General features: G+C 43.1%; 1 protein-coding gene and 1 long non-coding RNA gene across 3 annotated transcripts in view; one reads left to right on the top strand and one right to left on the bottom strand.

Moving 5' to 3' along the window:
* Positions 1-16,909, bottom strand: part of LOC309872844 — an 802,828-nt gene that overhangs the window by 687,877 nt on the left and 98,042 nt on the right. The gene's annotated exons all lie outside the window — the stretch shown is intronic.
* The window catches only part of RPN1 (ribophorin I), a 28,513-nt gene continuing 13,744 nt past the window's right edge, over positions 2,141-16,909 (top strand). For both annotated transcript variants that reach the window (XR_014316112.1, XM_082747534.1), the window contains exons 1-4: positions 2,141-2,500; positions 6,344-6,408; positions 8,544-8,850; positions 15,455-15,664. Coding sequence is in view for 1 of the 2 variants with exons in the window: in XM_082747534.1 (XP_082603660.1) it covers positions 2,240-2,500; positions 6,344-6,408; positions 8,544-8,850; positions 15,455-15,664 (843 nt within the window). In the remaining variant the exon portion in view is untranslated. The remainder of the gene's footprint in view (positions 2,501-6,343; positions 6,409-8,543; positions 8,851-15,454; positions 15,665-16,909) is intronic.

The raw sequence follows: 16,909 nt of genomic DNA, 5'->3' as shown, positions 1-16,909 counted from the left end.
GTACTCAACAGTGTACTGGGGTTGGGCTGCCACCAACAGAATATGGCAGAAATCATGGTATGTCATTTCTGAGATTTCATATGATGAGAGAAAAAAAACTCTCTAAAGGCCTGATATATAAGGGAAGCCATCTTAGATTTCTTTCTAAGTCAGCATGACTATATAAATTTCGTTTAAACCAAAGGCCTGATTTATGTCCCACCAAGCATACATTGTGTACCTGAGTAGCCTAAAGGAAAACCATCTGGTCCTTAATATATGGATCAGTGCTCCAACTCCCTGCATTCCTTGATGTTAAAACTTGTGATTCTTGCCTCTATGCTAATCTATAATCTTTTGATCATTTATGAGATCAAAAAAGTATATAACCCTATGAAAACTGCTCATTCTCTGGGACATTTTCTTTCTGTGAAGAGCATGTTTCCTGGGCAGCTATCCTAACTTGGGCTTGAATAAAGCTCTCGTACTTTTAAAAATTCTAAAAGGTTTGATCATTGTGCATTATCACAATTGCAGAAGACCCTCTGGCTTCTGTTTTGGTTGCTGTCTCTTCCCAATACCTCCTGCCAGTAGTCACTTGAGTGAGCTGTCAGCTGGGCTTCAGTCCCTGAAGCCTTGACTGGGTCTAGAGGATCTGCTCTAAGTTCACTAAGTGGTTTTTGGTAAGAGGAATGAGAGAGAGGGAGGGAAAAAGAAACTGTGATCAAGGCAGAACTTAACCAGGGAAAATGGGAGTTCTGAAATTCCAGGATGATCCAGGGATATCGTTGTTCTATTGTCACTTGGTGGAAAACAATCAAATTGGTTCATCATTTGGAACCTCGTGGGTCCCCCTAGATTTGCAACAGACAGCTGCCAAATCAACTTCCCTGTATTGTATTTTAATAATGACTGTGTTAAAATGTTTAACCCTATCCATTATGCCATTTTTGATGGGGTGTAACAAGATCAACTTCCTAGTTTGAGATCTGCTCTTTGATAGGTGTGACTTTGGATAAGATACCCTCTCTGGACCTGTATATCATGTCTCTGAAGTAAGGTTTAGATTGTTCTCTAATGTCTCCTAATGTCTATATGAGTCTGGGAATTTATTCAAGGGTGTGGGGGTAGTAGAAAGAGGTCCAATTCAGAGTCCGTCCAGGTTTCTAAACCACCGGATATTTACTGGATTTGCTATTTGAGTTTAATCATCTATAAAACAGGTATAGTAATATTTATAATGAAAAGCCCATGTATTCATTCAATCAGTGTTTGTTGATACCTTGGGATTCTGGGCTGAACAATCAACTTCCTGTCCTCAGAGAGATTACCTTCTGTAATAGTTTCTTTTTTTAAAATATAAGTTTTATTTATTTATTTGATAGAGAGAGGGAGATCACAAGTAGGCAGAGAGGCAGGCGGGGATGTGTGTGTGTGTGTGTGTGTGTGTGTGTGTAAGCAGGCCCCCTGCTGAGCAGAGAGCCCGATTGGGGCCTCCATCCTAGGACTCTGAGATCATGACCTGAGCTGTAGGCAGAGGCTTAACCCACTGAGCCACCCAGGCGGCCTGTAATAGTTTCTTATTGCTGCTGTAACAATTTACCACAAACTTAGTAGCTTAAAACGATACAAATTTATTATCTCTACAGTTCCGGAGGACAGAAGTCTGAAACGGTTCTCACGGTGAAGTCAAGGTGCCTCTGGTTTGTCTGATGTTTCTTGTGGTTGCGTTGACGTTATACTGTGCATTTTTAGCAATTTTGTGACAATACCACAGAAGTGAGGTGGACTTCTGGGTGTATCAGATCAGTGGGTACACGATGTCGTTCTGTCTTATAATGGGTGAACTTAACCTTAATCGTTTGGTTAAGGTAGTGGTTGCTAGGATTCTCCATGGTAAACTTATTATTTCTTTTTTTCGAATTATTAAATATTTTAGGAGAGATACTTTGAGACTGTGCAGATAGGCTTTCTTTGCTTAAACTGTTGCCTAGGCTTTTATTTTCTCGGTTTGAAGTATATTTTACTGTCTCAAGTAATAGAAAGCCATTGTTACCTTCAGGTGAGCCCATTGGCAAGGGTAAAGGAGCGTATAGTCGGGCGCCCCGCGGGCAGCCCGTTGCCCTGGAGATTGGGGTCCTTCCTCTGTGGGCGCCGCCATCTTGTGGCGCCAGCACGGGCCCAATGAGCGCCTGCACAGTGGCCGGAGGCGGGGCGGCGGCAGCGCTCGGCGCGGCTTGCGGCTCAACTCGTCCCGGTCATGGAGGCGCCCACCGTCCGCCTGCTTCTGCTCTTAATGCTCGGGGCCTGGAGCCCGGCGCCGAGCAGCGCCTCCCCGGAGGCACCGCTGCTGGTCAACGAGGACGTGAAGCGCACGGTGGACCTCAGCAGCCACCTGGCCAAGGTGACGGCCGAGGTGGTCCTGGCGCACCCGGGCGGCGGCTCCACGTCCCGCGCAGTCTCCTTCCTCCTGGCCCTGGAGCCCGAGCTCGAGGCCCGGCTGGCGCACCTCGGCGTGCAGGTGAGTGCGGGCGAGCGGCGGGGGTCGGCGCACGCCGGCCGGGCCGCCCTGGCGGACACGTCAGCGTAAGCCTGCTGGAGCCAGGCCGCCGCCCACGTGGGCCGCCGTCCGATCGCGGCCCCCGGCTGCCCCGAAGGGACCCCTTCTGGGCGGGCGGGCAGTACCCGCGCTGGCCTCGCGCGGAGGATCCCCCGTTGCCCGTCCTGCCCGAGGAGAACAGCGGAGTGGCCGCCTCTGCGAAGGGCCTAGCGGGGCGTAGGGGTGCACCGAACTTTGATTTCCCACGACTTGATGCAGGAGCCCAACCGGAGGACGAAGAAATGAGCCCAAATGAGTATCTACATTCCCTTAATTCAGTGTCTGGCCCATAGTTGGTGCTGCTTTCTAGCCGTCTTCCAGTAAAATCAGAAATGTAACGTTGTGTGTTTTCCAGTTTGTAATTTGAAACCGTTGCTAATGACGCTTTTAAAATTTTGTTCCTCTCCTTAAAGAAGTCATGTCGGTAATAAAACTACTCTCTTCAACTGTACAGAAAGGTCAGGCCGGAATCACTCCCTTCCCCCTACCGGTTCTCATTCTTGCACTTCAGCAGTATATGGCTTGGAAGTTTGCATTATGTACTTCCCCAGCATTTCAGTGAATGCTTTTACATCTCAAGGAAAGAAAATGTTGGTCTACATATTCATAGGTTTGCTTTTTATTACTATTTTCATTAAGTAATGTTCATTAAGTGATTACCCAATTATTTGTTGAGAGGAGAATAGTCATTACAGTGTCCTATATTTCTTCTAAGTACATCTTGCTCTTTGACTGAATCTGGAGCTATAAAGCTGGGTTTATAGGGATTCATACTTCTGAAAGGATTCCTCTTCCTTTTTGTGCCATGTCTGTGATGGAATGTACAGTTTTATTCATAGGTTTGTTAAAAGATGGATCAAACTTCATTTGAGGGGTGCCTGGGTGGCTCAGTGGGTTAAAGCCTCTGCCTGGGATTGAGCCCCACATTGGGCTCTCTGCTCCAGAGGGAGCCTGCTTCCTCCTCTCTTTCTCTGCCTGCCTCTCTGCCTACTTGTGATTTCTGTCAGATAAATAAATAAATAAAATCTTAAACAAACAACTTTATTTAAATGTGTGCTGCCTCCTTTGATTGTCTTGATGTTAAATCCCATTCTTTTATAAAAACTAGTTCTGGGAGGCACCTGGGTGACTTAGTTGGTTAAGCACCTGCCTTTGGCTCAGGTCATGATCCCAGAGTCCAGGTCAAGCAGAGAGCCTGCTTCTCTCTCTCCTTCTGTCTGCTGTTCCCCTTGCTTGTGCTCTCTCTGTCCCTCTCTATGTTAAATAAATAAAATCTTAAAAAAAGAAAAACAACAAAAAACTAGTATGATGTAGTGAAGTTGCCACAGTTTAACAAGACACCTGCAGAAGCTATTTGCCATCATACTGGAGAAAGGCAGATTACTGCAGACAGGTCCCATTCACAATCTACTTTGTGTAGAGTGTTGTGGTAGGTGTTTTAAGTACATTCTCTTTAACACTCATGTTGGCCCTTTGAGGTGTAGGCTTACTGCAGGTGAGGAGTGCAGTCGAGGAGTTAAGTTGTGTAAACCCCATGTTAGTTCTTAGAGCGATGAGTGAATCGGGACTTAGGTTAGTTTCAGACTTTGTGTGCTCTTTCACTGACCCCATTGTGTCTTCTGGTGTAGGTGGCTCTGAGGTATGGTTGTGTTGGGCTGTAAGACCTGTAGCCACATCACCGGATTTGTTCAAAATCATTTGTTAATTTTATAGCCCCACTATAAATGGATATATGTACTCCTTCACACCCCTGTCTCAATGGGAATTGTAACTGGATGTTACACTTAGCAAAGAGGGTGTGTCCAAGTCAACAATTGACTTAGAGACCTTGATAGGAGGCCTTGATAAGGTTGCTAGAAGTTTTTTTGTTTTTTTTTTTAGATTTTTTTTTTAATTTATTCATTTGACAGAGAACACAAGAAGGCTGAGAGGCAGGCAGAGAGAGAGAAAGGAAAGCAGGCTCCCCGCTGAGCAGAGAGCCCCATGTGGGGCTCGATCCCAGGACCCTGAAATCATGACCTGAGCTGAAGGCAGAGGTCCTACCCCACTGAGCCACCCAGGTGTCCCAAGTTTTTTCAATGGATTTCTCTTCAAACTTCCATGTAGAATTTTAGGAACTGGTTAGAAGGGACAATGGTGATGTCTTAAAAAATTTTTCTTTTTTTTATTGGTAAGATTTTTATTTAGGGGTGCTTGGGTGGCTCAGTTGTTAAGCGTCTGTCTTGGCTCAGGTCATGATTCCAGGGTCCTGGGATCTAACCCCGCATCGGGCTCCCTGCTTGGCAGGAACCCTGCTTTTCTCACTTGCCCTGCTGTTGTGCTCCCTCTCTTACTGTCTCTCTCTTTGAAATAAATTAAAAAATTCTCTCTCTCTCTCTCTTTTTTTTTTAGATTTTATTTATTTATTTGACAGGTCACAAGTAGGCAGAGAGGCAGGCAGAGAGAGAGAGGGGGCTGGATCCCAGGACCCTGAGATCATGACCTGTGCGAAGGCAGAGGCTTAACTCACTGAGCCACCCAAGTGACCCTAAACAAATTCTTTTTGAGATTTTATTGATTTATTTGACAGAAGAGACAGCGAGAGAGGGAACACAAGCAGTGTGAGTAGGAGAGGGGGAAGGAGGCTTCCCGTGGAGCAGGGAGCCCAATGTGGGGCTCGATCTCAGGGTTCTGGGATCATGATCTGAGCCGAAGGCTGGTGCTTAACAACCGAGCCACCCAGGCACCCCTAAAATTTTTTTAAAAAGAATTTTATTTATTTAAGAGAGAGAGAGACATAGGGAGGGAGGGAGTGCAAGTGGGGGTGGGGAGCAGAGGGAGAGAGACAAGTAGACTCCTTGCTGAGTGCAGAGCCCAGTGGTGGGACTCAGTCCCATGATCCTGAGATTATGACCTGAGCCAAAACCAAGAGAAACCAAGGCTTGGATGCTTAACTGACTGAGCCAGCCAGGTACCCCTAAACACTTTTTAAGGATTTTATTTTTAAGTCTTTTCTATGCCCAATGTGGGGCTCAAACTTCCGCAGAAGAGTCACATGTTTCAATGACTGAACCAGCCAGGCACCCACTTTGTGGCATTTTAAAATAAAAACAGCTTCTTCCTCATTATAGTTCTTTGTGCCCTCTTGGGAACAAGTGCTTCAGCCCTACTAGAGTTTGGGCTGGCAAAGAGATCAACAGTGTGTATTAGGTTTTCCTTAGAGTCTGCTCCACTGTCTCATGATTCAGGGTGTCTGCTCTTTCTCAGCAGAGATACTGCTGGAGTTAACATTCTTTTTCTGGTTACACCTCCTTTTGCAGTGAAGGATGAGCATGAGGGAGTGTGACAAGCAGTGGCTGTTGGACTTACCCACTGTTAGCTTGCATGCAGGTAGAACCATTTTTGGCTACATGTGAGACTTTTTTACTACTGTAGTAAATAATATATATTTTCTGTGCAAATGTGTGTTTGAATGTAAATGGAGACGAAAAATGTCACCTTCATATTGGGAAATGTAAAGTGTAATTTTTATTTATATTTGTGTGTTTGGTCATTCAGGAAAATATGTATTTATAGAGTTTACTGTACAACTTAGATAAAAAATAAGTCTTTGACTATGTTCTTATGTTTCATATAGAAAAAAATTGTTACCAGAGTTGTCTTTAAAGTGTTCTTGTAGTTTGAATACTTTACTATGGTTATTCTAAGGCAGTTGGTTAACTGTTGACTCAAATTTAGAGGCTAAAAAACATAATAAAAAGAATAGCCTCTTTTGTCCTGTTATAGGTGAAGGGAGAAGATGAGGAAGAGAACAATTTGGAAGTACGAGAAACCAAAATTAAGGGTAAAAGGTAAGCAACCAAATAGTCAGAATATCTATATATCCTGCCTCTTCTTGTTATAGGTTATTCTATTGGTTGGAATCATAAGGTAGGAAAGTTGCTGAGGAAGTACCTGGTGTTCTAGAGGCTGTTTCAATTAATATAGTGTGTGGTAAGTAAGCAACAGGCTGTAATGTATTCTGGACCCAGTTACGTCTTTTCTGATTACTAATGCTAAAATTGCCCCTCACGGTGGCAGTTTGTTTTACAGGAAGGTAGCTACTTTCCATACCAGGTCAGGTCTGCTAATATACGTGAGGACAGGGATCCCCAAACAGTGGATGGAGAACCAGTATGGTATGTGAGAACTGCAAGCTGTTTGCCTCAGTAGATCGCCTCCAATCTGTTGTTGGCTGCCATCCTCTTTCCTAACAGAGGACAACTCGACTCCTCTTATCTCCTCTTGAGCCTTCAGGGCATTGAACATGAGACTTCTCAGACTTCTCGGAGGGAGCAAGGCTGAGCTCTCTGAAGGCTGGGGTTGGACTTGTTCTCTGCTTTAACCTCAGCACCTAGCACGGGGCCTGGCACTTACTAGTTACTCTAAAACACTTTGTTAAGGATATTTTCCAAAACGCATAAAAAGCAGGAAGAACCGAATAAAGAATCCCCATATATCTCAACACCCAGCTTCAGCAGTTATCAGTATTTTGCTTGGTATTTATTAGGCATTGAACTATTTGTTCAATGAGTGATGTGGGAGGAAGAAATGTTTTTAGCCTCAGTGATTTTTTTTTTAAAGATTTTATTTATTCATTTGACAGAAAAACAGTGAGAGAGGGAACACAAGCAGTGGGAACAGGAGAGGGAGAAGCAGGCTTCCTGTCGAGCAGGGAGCCTGATGTGAAGCTTGATCTTAGGACCCTGGGATCATGACCTGAGCCAAAGGCAGACGCTTAAGGACTGAGCCACCCAGGCACCCCTATTCTCAGTGCTTCTAAACTGGAGGAGGAAGCAGTTGTGTCCTGCCCCATCCAGGATATTTGGCAATGTCTGGAGACGTTTTTAGTGACAGCTGAGGGGTGCTGCTGGCATCTCGTGGGTTGAGGCCAGGGATGCTCCTGAACATGCTGCAATGCCCAGGACAGGTCCCTTCTCCCAGCACACAAGTAGCCACTCACGAATGTGAACAGTGCCAAGGTTAAAAAATCCTATTTGCTGTGGAAGACTGCATTAGCTTATGCTGTAGTTTGTCATAAAAAGAAATAAAATATTTGATTCCTGACCAGCAAACCTTTGAGCCTTACAGCTCTTGGTTCCCACATGATTCAGAAAGCAGGTCTCCCTGCTTGGCAGAGTTTGTTTTTGTTTGATTTGGTTTGTTTGGCAAAGTTAAAAGAATTTTTTTCTCATTAGTTCTGAATTTTTTAAAAACGGAGAATATGACATAGTAACTATTGTTTTCTTACGCATATGCCCATTTATACATAATTTTACATAAGTGTATAAATGGGATAATGTTAAATTTATTGACCTGCCTGTATAAAGCTTAATGGCAATATTAAACTTGCCGTTTATCCTGCAACCCTAACATGACAATGTTCTGATCCATGAAAAAAAAAATGTGCTCCTTAGACACCAGTATAGTCAGCTCTGTGTTGACTGCCTAGCCTTTCATCAGTCAGAAGCCTTCATTAGCTGCTGCTTCTGAGTTCCAATGAGAATTGATATTTCTTTTCCTTTTTTTTTTTTTTTTTAAGATTTATTTGCTATAGAGAGAGTGAGTTCGGGCCAGTGAGTAGGGATGGGGAGGGCAGAGGGAGGGGAAGAGAGACTCTCAAGCAGACTCCCTGCTGAGCACAGAGCCTGACAGCAGGCTCTGTCTTATGATCTCTTATCCTGAGATCATGACCTGACCTGAAACCAAGAGTCTGACACTCAGCCAGCTGGGCCACCCAAGCACCACTGTATTCTTGTTATTATAAACAACTGTGAAATGTATACCCAGACATTTGTCTTAAAAGACATAAATTAATGGGTTAAAGTTGATCTCTTAAAGGTAGCTGCATTTGTCTTGGGTACAAAATGTTGCCATGACTTTGAGCTGCTACTTCTGTTTTTGTTTCCCTTCATTTCTTAATTTTCTTGCCTCGTTCTTCCTCTAGTGGGAGATTCTTCACAGTCAAGCTCCCAGTTGCTCTTGATCCTGGGGCCAAGGTTTCAGTCATCGTGGAAACAGTCTATACCCATGTGCTTCAGCCGTATCCAACCCAGATCACCCAGTCAGAGAAACAGTTTGTCGTGTTTGAGGGGAACCATTATTTCTACTCTCCCTATCCAACGAAGACACAGACGATGCGTGTGAAGCTTGCTTCCCGAAATGTAGAGAGCTACACCAAGTTGGGGAACCCCACGCGTTCCGAGGACCTCCTGGATTATGGACCTTTCAGAGACATCCCTGCTTATAGTCAGGTAGGCGCGTGTGGAGTCCACTCTGTCCCTGCCTACTTGAGAGAATGTCTCCTGGAGTGATCGCTAGTGCATGAGCTTGGCGCTGTGAGATGGGTGTAAATCTGAAGTCTTTTTTTTTTTTAATTTTATTTGTTTGACAGACAGATTACAAGTAGGCAGAGAGGCAGGCAGAGAGAGAGAGAGAGAGAGAGAGGAGGAAGCAGGCTCCCGGCTGAGCAGGGAGCCCGATGTGGGGCTCCATCCCAGGACCCTGGGACCATGACCTGAGCCGAAGGCAGAGGCTTTAACCCACTGAGCCTCCCAGGTGCCCCTGAAGTCGTTTTTAAAGATTGTCCCAAAGATTTTCACCTGTTGTGAAATGATGCCATGTGGGTCACTGTTCTCATTTTGGGAGTATAGCTTGAGGCTGGGAGGTGTAGGAAGATTTTAAAGAAGGGCTCGAATAAGGAAAAACATGGCAGTTCATGAACCTCTCATAAACTTCATGACTTGGATTTTTGAAGCAAGGACACATGAGCTGAGTTGAATGACTGCATCAGCACTTAGGACCTGTGGAAGCCTGACAGTAGCCAGTGACAGTGATAACTAGAGATTGCTGAGGTCTCTGAGGGAGCCCACAAACAGCAGTCATCTTCCCCCCATTTCCAACTTCTGTGTACACTGAGAAACAAAAGTATTGAGGTAGGTAGTAAGTGGCAAAATATGTAGCTTTATAACAGGTAAAGACTAGGTTGAAGGATGCTGCCACTGCAGAGCTACAGAGGCATCAAATGCAAGGGCCGGGGAGGAGAAGAGGATTAGGGAAGGGAAGAACAACTTACTGACTCACCATCTTTATTTCCTAGGCTCTGTAGATAGTGTATTAAATAAGATCATTCATTTCATTGAATCAGAGTTAAAAGTGTAGTTAAAAAAATTTTTTTAATTCTCTAGCTATAGACGAGGAAAGAATCAGTGAAACTAAATTACTAGATTACAAATAAATTAGCTTCCAGGGAAGATGGGCAAGTTGTATGTAGCACAATTCTAGCAAATATACTCACATTAAAAAAGAATAATAAAAAAGTAGCATTTGGAGGGTTGAAGTCAGGGTTGGGGGAGGAGGGAACAGGCATTGTGGCCGGAGGCCCCAAGATGGGAGACCAGGTGCTGTGCTGACGGGGATGGCTGCTGGGGTGATAAAGCGGGCTGCCTCATTGAGCCGAGGAGTTGGGCCTTAAACAGAGAGGGAGCAATCAAGGCTTTAAAAAGACTGTTGTTATGGAAAAGTTCAAACATATACAGAAGTATAGAGAATGGTGCAGTAACTTCCCATACACTTATCACTTCGACTCTGTGGGTATCAAAATCAAAATATTACTACACTTACCAGCACTCTTTTTTTTTTCCTCTGCTGTAATATTTTAAAGCAAATCTTAGGAATCATGCCTTTTTAGCCTACGAACTTGATCATCATCTCCGAAATACATGGATATTTAAGACCTGTGCATGCATTTCTGTGTTTAGAATGTATGTCACTGAGGATGTACAGTCACAATAGTTCCAGTGCCACTTGAAATAATTGTTTCTGTTTTCTCAGTCTCTCAGATGTTAGTTTCACATCTGTTCATTTTGGGTCGTTTTCTGCTGTTTAAGAATCTTTTTTTTTTTTTTTTTTAAGAATTTATTTATTTATTTGAGAGAGCATGAGAGGGGATGACAGAGGGAGAAGCAGACTCCCCATGGAGCTGGGAGTCCGATGTGGGACTCGATCCCAGGACTTTGGGATCATGACCTGAGCTGAAGGCAGTCGCTCAACCAACTGAGCCACCCAGGCACCCAAGAATCTTTTTAAATCTTTTTTTTTTTTTTTTTTAAGATTTTATTTATTTATTTGACAGAGAGAGATCACAAGTAGGCAGAGAGGCAGAGGCAGGCAGAGAGAGAGAGGAAAGCAGGCTCCCTGCTGAGCAGAGAGCCCGATGTGGGGCTCAATCCCAGGACCCTGGGATCACGACCCGAGCCGAAAGCAGAGGCCTTAACCCACTGAGCCATCCAGGCGTCCCAAGAATCTTTTTAATTGATACGATTTTTTGAAATGAAAACAGCCAAAATTATGTAACAAGGTCTATTCACAGAACTGTTGCTTCCACTTCTCCCTTCTGTCTGTTCTTGGTGACCATTTATATTAGCTTTTGGTTTATCTTTCTAATTTTTTTCTATAAATATACGCAGATTATAGTAAATTTATATTCCCCTCCTTCTCAAAAAGTAGCACCCTGTGTGTACTGTGGACTCACAGGATGGCTGAGTCACCCTGTGGACAGGTTTTTGCTGGGAGAAGTGAGAGTGGCTCTCTGCGATTCCTGATGTCACCTTGTGGTGCGGAGCGCTTTTGGGGCGCATTCCTCTGTGGAGCTGAGGGACTGGCTGGTCTGAGTTGTGTTACTTTTCTTTTCTTTTTTTTTTTTCTTAAAGATTTTATTTATTTATTTGTCAGTGAGAGAGAGACAGCACAAGCAGGGAGAGACGCAGGCAGAGGGAAAAGCAGGCTCCTCGTTGAGCACCAGAGCCCGATGTGGGGCTCCATCCCAGGACCTTGGGATCATGACCTGAGCCGAAGGCAGCTGCTTAACTAACTGAGCCACCCAGGTGTCCCATGAGTTGTGTTTCTTCTAAATGCTTATTTATTTATTTTTTCCTCATTTAAAACTGAGTGATTCAGTTTATGTTGGGGGCAGGGATTTGTCAGTCTCTTTTGTAGGCTTCTAAATTTTGAATATTTTGGATTTTGGACTTTCTCCATTTTAAATAAATAAAATGCTCATGAGAGACTATTTGGCAAATACAGAGGGAAATTTGATGCCAGTTGACATCCACTTTTGACATAATAGTACGTGAGTCATTTCTTTCTAAGCATAGGGGCCTTTTAATGTGGAAATCATATCATGTATAAAATATTACATGATGCTTTTGCCGCTTAGACAAACATTTCTAAACATTTTACATTACTTTTGTCTTTTTTTTTTTTAAAGATTTTATTTATTTTTTTGACAGAGAGAGATCACAAGTAGGCAGAGAGGCAGGCAGAGAGAGAGAGAGGAGGAAGCAGGCTCCCTGCTGAGCAGACAGCCCAATGCGGGACTCGATCCCAGCACCCTGAGATCATGACCTGAGCTGAAGGCAGCGGCTTAACCCACTGAGCCACCCAGGCGCCCCTTACATTACTTTTGTAAGCCATTTTTTTTTTGTTAAAGATTTTATTTGTTTATTTGTCAGAGAGAAAGATCACAAGCAGGCAGAGAGGCAGGCAGGGAGAGGGGGAAACAGGCTCCCTACTGAGCAGAGAGCCCAATGCAGGGCTCGATCCCAGGACCCTGAGATCATGACCCGAGCCGAAGGCAGAGGCTTAATCCACGGAGCCACCCAGGCACCCCTGTAAACCATTGTTAATAGCCACTTAAGATCCTGTAATTTGATGTCTTATAACTTATTTGCTAAGTTTCCTATGTTGGACAGTTAGCTTTTTACCTATAACACTATAGTGGTCTTCTCTTCACATATAACTTTTTATATAGACTCAGGGTGGATTTTCTTTTTTTTTGAAATTAAGTTTAGACTCAAATTCCAGTTAGTTAACATATGGTGTAATACTAGTTTCAGGTGTACAATATAGTGATTTTCAACACTTCCATACATCACCCAGTGCTCGTCACAGTAAGTACCCTCTTTAATCCTCATCACCTATGTCACCCATCCCCCCACCCACCTCCCTCTAGTAGCCATCAGTTTGTTCTGTTTGTTCTCTGTAGTTGAGTGTTTCTTAATATTTCTCTTTATACACACACACACGTATTCCGTTTGTTTCTTAGATTCCATATATGAGTGAAATCATATGGAATTTGTTTTTGTCTGACTGATTTCGCTTATCGTTATACTGTCTAACTCCATTCGTGTTACTGCAAGTATGAAGATTTTAATGGTGGAATAATATTCCATTGTGTTTGTGTGCGTGTGTGCATCTTTATCCGTTCTTTATCCATTCATCAGTCAGTGGGCACTTGCGCTGCTTCCGTATCTTGGCTAGTGTAAATAATGCTGCTGTAAACATAGGGATGCAGGTATCTCTTTGAATTAGTGTTTTTGTGTTTTTTGTGTAAATACCCAGAAATGCCATTGCTGCATCATAAAGTAGTTGTATTTTAAGTTCTTGAGGAACCTCTGTGCTGGTTTCCACAGTGGCTGCACCAGTTTGCATTCCCAGTGCATTGAGGGTTCCTTTTTCTCCACATCCTCATCAGCACCTGGTGTTTCTTGTGTTATTGATTTTAGCTGTTCTGACAGGTGTGAGTTAGTATCTCATTGCGGTTTTGATTTGCATTTTCTTGATGATAAGTGATGATGAGCATCTTTTCATGTGTCTCTTGGTCATGAGAGAGATTTTCTGAAGTAAAAGTTTTCAAATCAAGGCATATGAATCTTCAAAAGGCAGTTTCTTGATGAGGGGTCACCTGGGTGGCTCAGTTGTTTGAGCATCAGATTCTTGGTTTTGGCTAAGGTCATGGTCTCAGAGTCATGAGATCAAGCCCCACCTTGAGCCCTGCCGTGGGCTCTGCACTCAGCTGCTAGTCAGCTTAGAGTTCTCTCTCCCTTTACCTCTCCACCCATGTGAGCGCCCTCACTCTCAAATGAATCTTTTTTTTTTTTTTTAAAGATTTATTTATTTATTTGATAGAAATCACAAGGAGGCAGAGAGGCAGGCAGAGAGAGAGGAGGAAGCAGGCTCCCTGCTGAGCAGAGAGCCCGATGTGGGACTCGATCCCAGGACCCTGGGATCATGACCTGAGCCGAAGGCAGAGGCTTTAACCCACTGAGCCACCCAGGCGTCCCTCAAATGAATCTTTTAAAATAATTAAAAATCTGGGGTGCCTGGGTGGCTCAGTAGGTTAAAGCCTCTGCCTTCAGCTCAGTCATGATCCCAGGGTCCTGGGATCAAGCCCCACATTGGGCACTTTGCTTGGTGGGGAGCCTGCTTCTCCCTCTCTCTCTCTGCCTGCCTTTCTGCCTACTTGTGATCTCTGTCAATAAATAAATAAAATCTTAAAAAAAATAAAATAATTAAAAATCTTTTGATGTATATTGCCAAATGGTTTTTAAAAGGATTTAGCTAATTTATTTTGGCACCGGCAGTCAGAAACTGCTAGTTTGCTGACACCCTTATCCATGTCAGCATTATACTATCAAATATGATTATGAATGAAGTTTTACTTTTAAGAATCTATTCATAGGATGAGTGAATAAAGTGGCAGGAGCCATGAGAATTAATAAAATATCCTTTTTCTTGGACTTTTGGGAAAGAAGGGTGTTTTCCTGATCCTTCTGTCCTTTAAGATCCCATATTTAAGGTTCCATGTGTGTATTCATAAAAGGGCACTTAACATTACTAGTGACTAGAAAGATTTAATACTAATTTAAGTGGTGAAATTGGCAAGGTGAAGGAATTTCCAAAGGTATCTCCTTTAATTCTCTGAGGCCTCCCTGGGAGGCAGTATTTACTACGGAGGAGTGCACAGTCGGAGCTAAAAAGTTGAAGACTCCTGGGGCACCTGGGTGGCTCAGTGGGTTAAAGCCTCTGCCTTTGTCTCAGGTCATGATCTCAGGGTCCTGGGATCGAGCCTGCTTCCCCTTTTCTCTTTGCCTGCCTCTCTGCCTACTTGTGATCTCTCTCTCTCTCAAATAAGATCTTTAAAAAAAAAAAAATCAAAGACGCGAAGAACTAATATTACCACTTCGATTTATTTATGACCTTGAATGTGTTAAAACTGCTGGGCCTCAGTGTTTTTAATTTGTAAAACGAGATGAGTAGTACTTCATTCTATTGTTTTGAGGATTAAATGACCATGCATTTGTTTGGCGCTCATCAAGAGTGACTGACATGTGTATTTTTGTTAGCTCCGTACACTTAGCTAAACAGGTCTCTCTTCTGGGAACTTCTCTGGGTAGGTCTTCTCCATGTTAAAAAAAAATCCAGTAGTGTCATTAATCATCCTCATTTTTGAGGTTATTTGCTAGCTTATTGGGTAGACGTTATGTCTTTAGGAGATCGTATATATATCTTGTCAGAATTTTTCTTTTATATGTTAAGATTTAGTTTTCTTGCAAAACTGCAAAAATTATTCAAAAGGCAGTTTTAAGACCTCATTATAGAAATTTTGAAAATAAAAACTACAAGGATAAAGTAGAAACAATCTGGGAACTCTGTTTCCTACCGTGTTGGGTTTCTCCTGTATTTCATTTCAAGTTCTTTTTGTTCTTTGACGCCTATGGTGGCTATAAGATAAGTGGCATGTAGAAGTTTTTGTTTTTAAAGTACAAACGATACTTATGTTGGAACCTAAAACAATTTTGTATAGCCTGTTTTTCCATTTAGTAATACATCATGAATATTTATTTCCATATGCCATTAAAAAGTTCTATAAGCATTATTTTAGAATATAGCGTGCTTTAGATACACTGTAATGGAGCCATTCTCTTGCTGATATATGGATTGTCTCCACTGTATTTGAAACTAGTGTTGATTCATCTGTCACCTAGACTTGCAACAACTTTTCTCCTTTCTCTCCAGGATGCATTTAAAGTACATTATGAGAACAACAGCCCTTTCCTGACCATCACCAGCATGACCCGGGTCATCGAGGTCTCTCACTGGGGTAACATCGCCGTGGAAGAAAATGTGGACTTGAAGCACACGGGGGCTGTGCTGAAGGGACCTTTTTCACGCTATGATTACCAGAGACAACCAGATAGTGGAATAGCCTCCATCCGCTCATTTAAGGTACAGGGTGTGCAACATGGACATCCGGAGAAAGTACCCTTTTATCACATTTGCCCTTTGGCTTTTTGAAAGTATCTAAATATGGACCATTGTTGAGGATCGATTGGTGTTCAAGTAGTTCAGTTCACAAGGTTAGAACCAACAGAAAGAATCTAAAAAAAAATGACCCCATTTGTATAAGGAGGCCATTTTTAAAAAGATTTTATTTTTAAGTAATCTCTCTTAATCATGGGGCTTGAACTCACAACACTGAGATCGAGAGTCATGTGCTACACGGACTGAGCCAACCAGGTGCCCCAAAGTAGGCCATGGTTTTTTTTTGTTGTTGTTGTTTGGTTTTTGTTCCTTTTTTTTTTTTTTTTAAAGGTTTTATTTATTTATTTGACAGAGACACAGTGAGAGAGCAAGGGAAGTGGGAGAGGGAGAAGCGGGCTTCCTGCTTAGCAGAGAGCCCAGTGCGGGGCTCCATCCCAGGATGCTGGGATCATGACCTGAGCCGAAGGCAGATGATTAATGACTAAGCCACCCAGGCGCCCCATAGGCCCTGTTTTTAAAAGAATATTTGATTAATAGAGAAAGGAAAAACTGTACCACCACCCAGAATTAGCATTGCTCATATTTTAATATTTCCTCTTTCTTTTATAGTGCTGTTTTTAAAAGATACTTGATCATATTGTATATGACATTTTATATATTTTTAGTCTTAATAAATGAAATCTTGTATTTTCAAATATAATAAAAAATGAAAACATGTTCAGTTGAAAACCTTGAAAAACAGAGTTTGGGGGGCGCCTGGGTGGCTCAGTTGGTTAAGCGACTACCTTGGGCTCAGGTCATGATCCTGGAGTCCCGGGATCGAGTCCCACATCGGGCTCCAGCTCCACAGGGAGTCTGCTTCTCTCTCTGCCTTTCTCCTCACTCATGCTCTCTCTCCCTGTCTCTCTCTCAAATAAATAAATAAATAATCTTAAAAAAAAACAAAAACAGAGTTTGGGGGCACTGGCCTCCTGCACAGTTGAAAATCTGGATATAACCCCCCCCCCCGAAATATTTACCCCCCCCCATTTTATTTATTTATTTATTTATTTGACAGAGAGAGAACACAAGTAGGCAGAGAGGCAGGCAGGGGGGTGGGGGTCAGCAGGCTCTCTGCTGAGCAGAGAGCCTGATGTGGGGCTCGATCCCAGGATCCTGAGACCATGACCCAGGCTGAAGGCAGAGGCTTAACCCTCTGAGCCACCCAGG

The sequence above is a fragment of the Mustela nivalis genome, assembly GCF_964662115.1.
Source record: "Mustela nivalis genome assembly, chromosome: 1".
Taxonomy (NCBI): domain Eukaryota; kingdom Metazoa; phylum Chordata; class Mammalia; order Carnivora; family Mustelidae; genus Mustela; species Mustela nivalis.
This window is presented reverse-complemented; position numbering and strand designations above follow the sequence as displayed.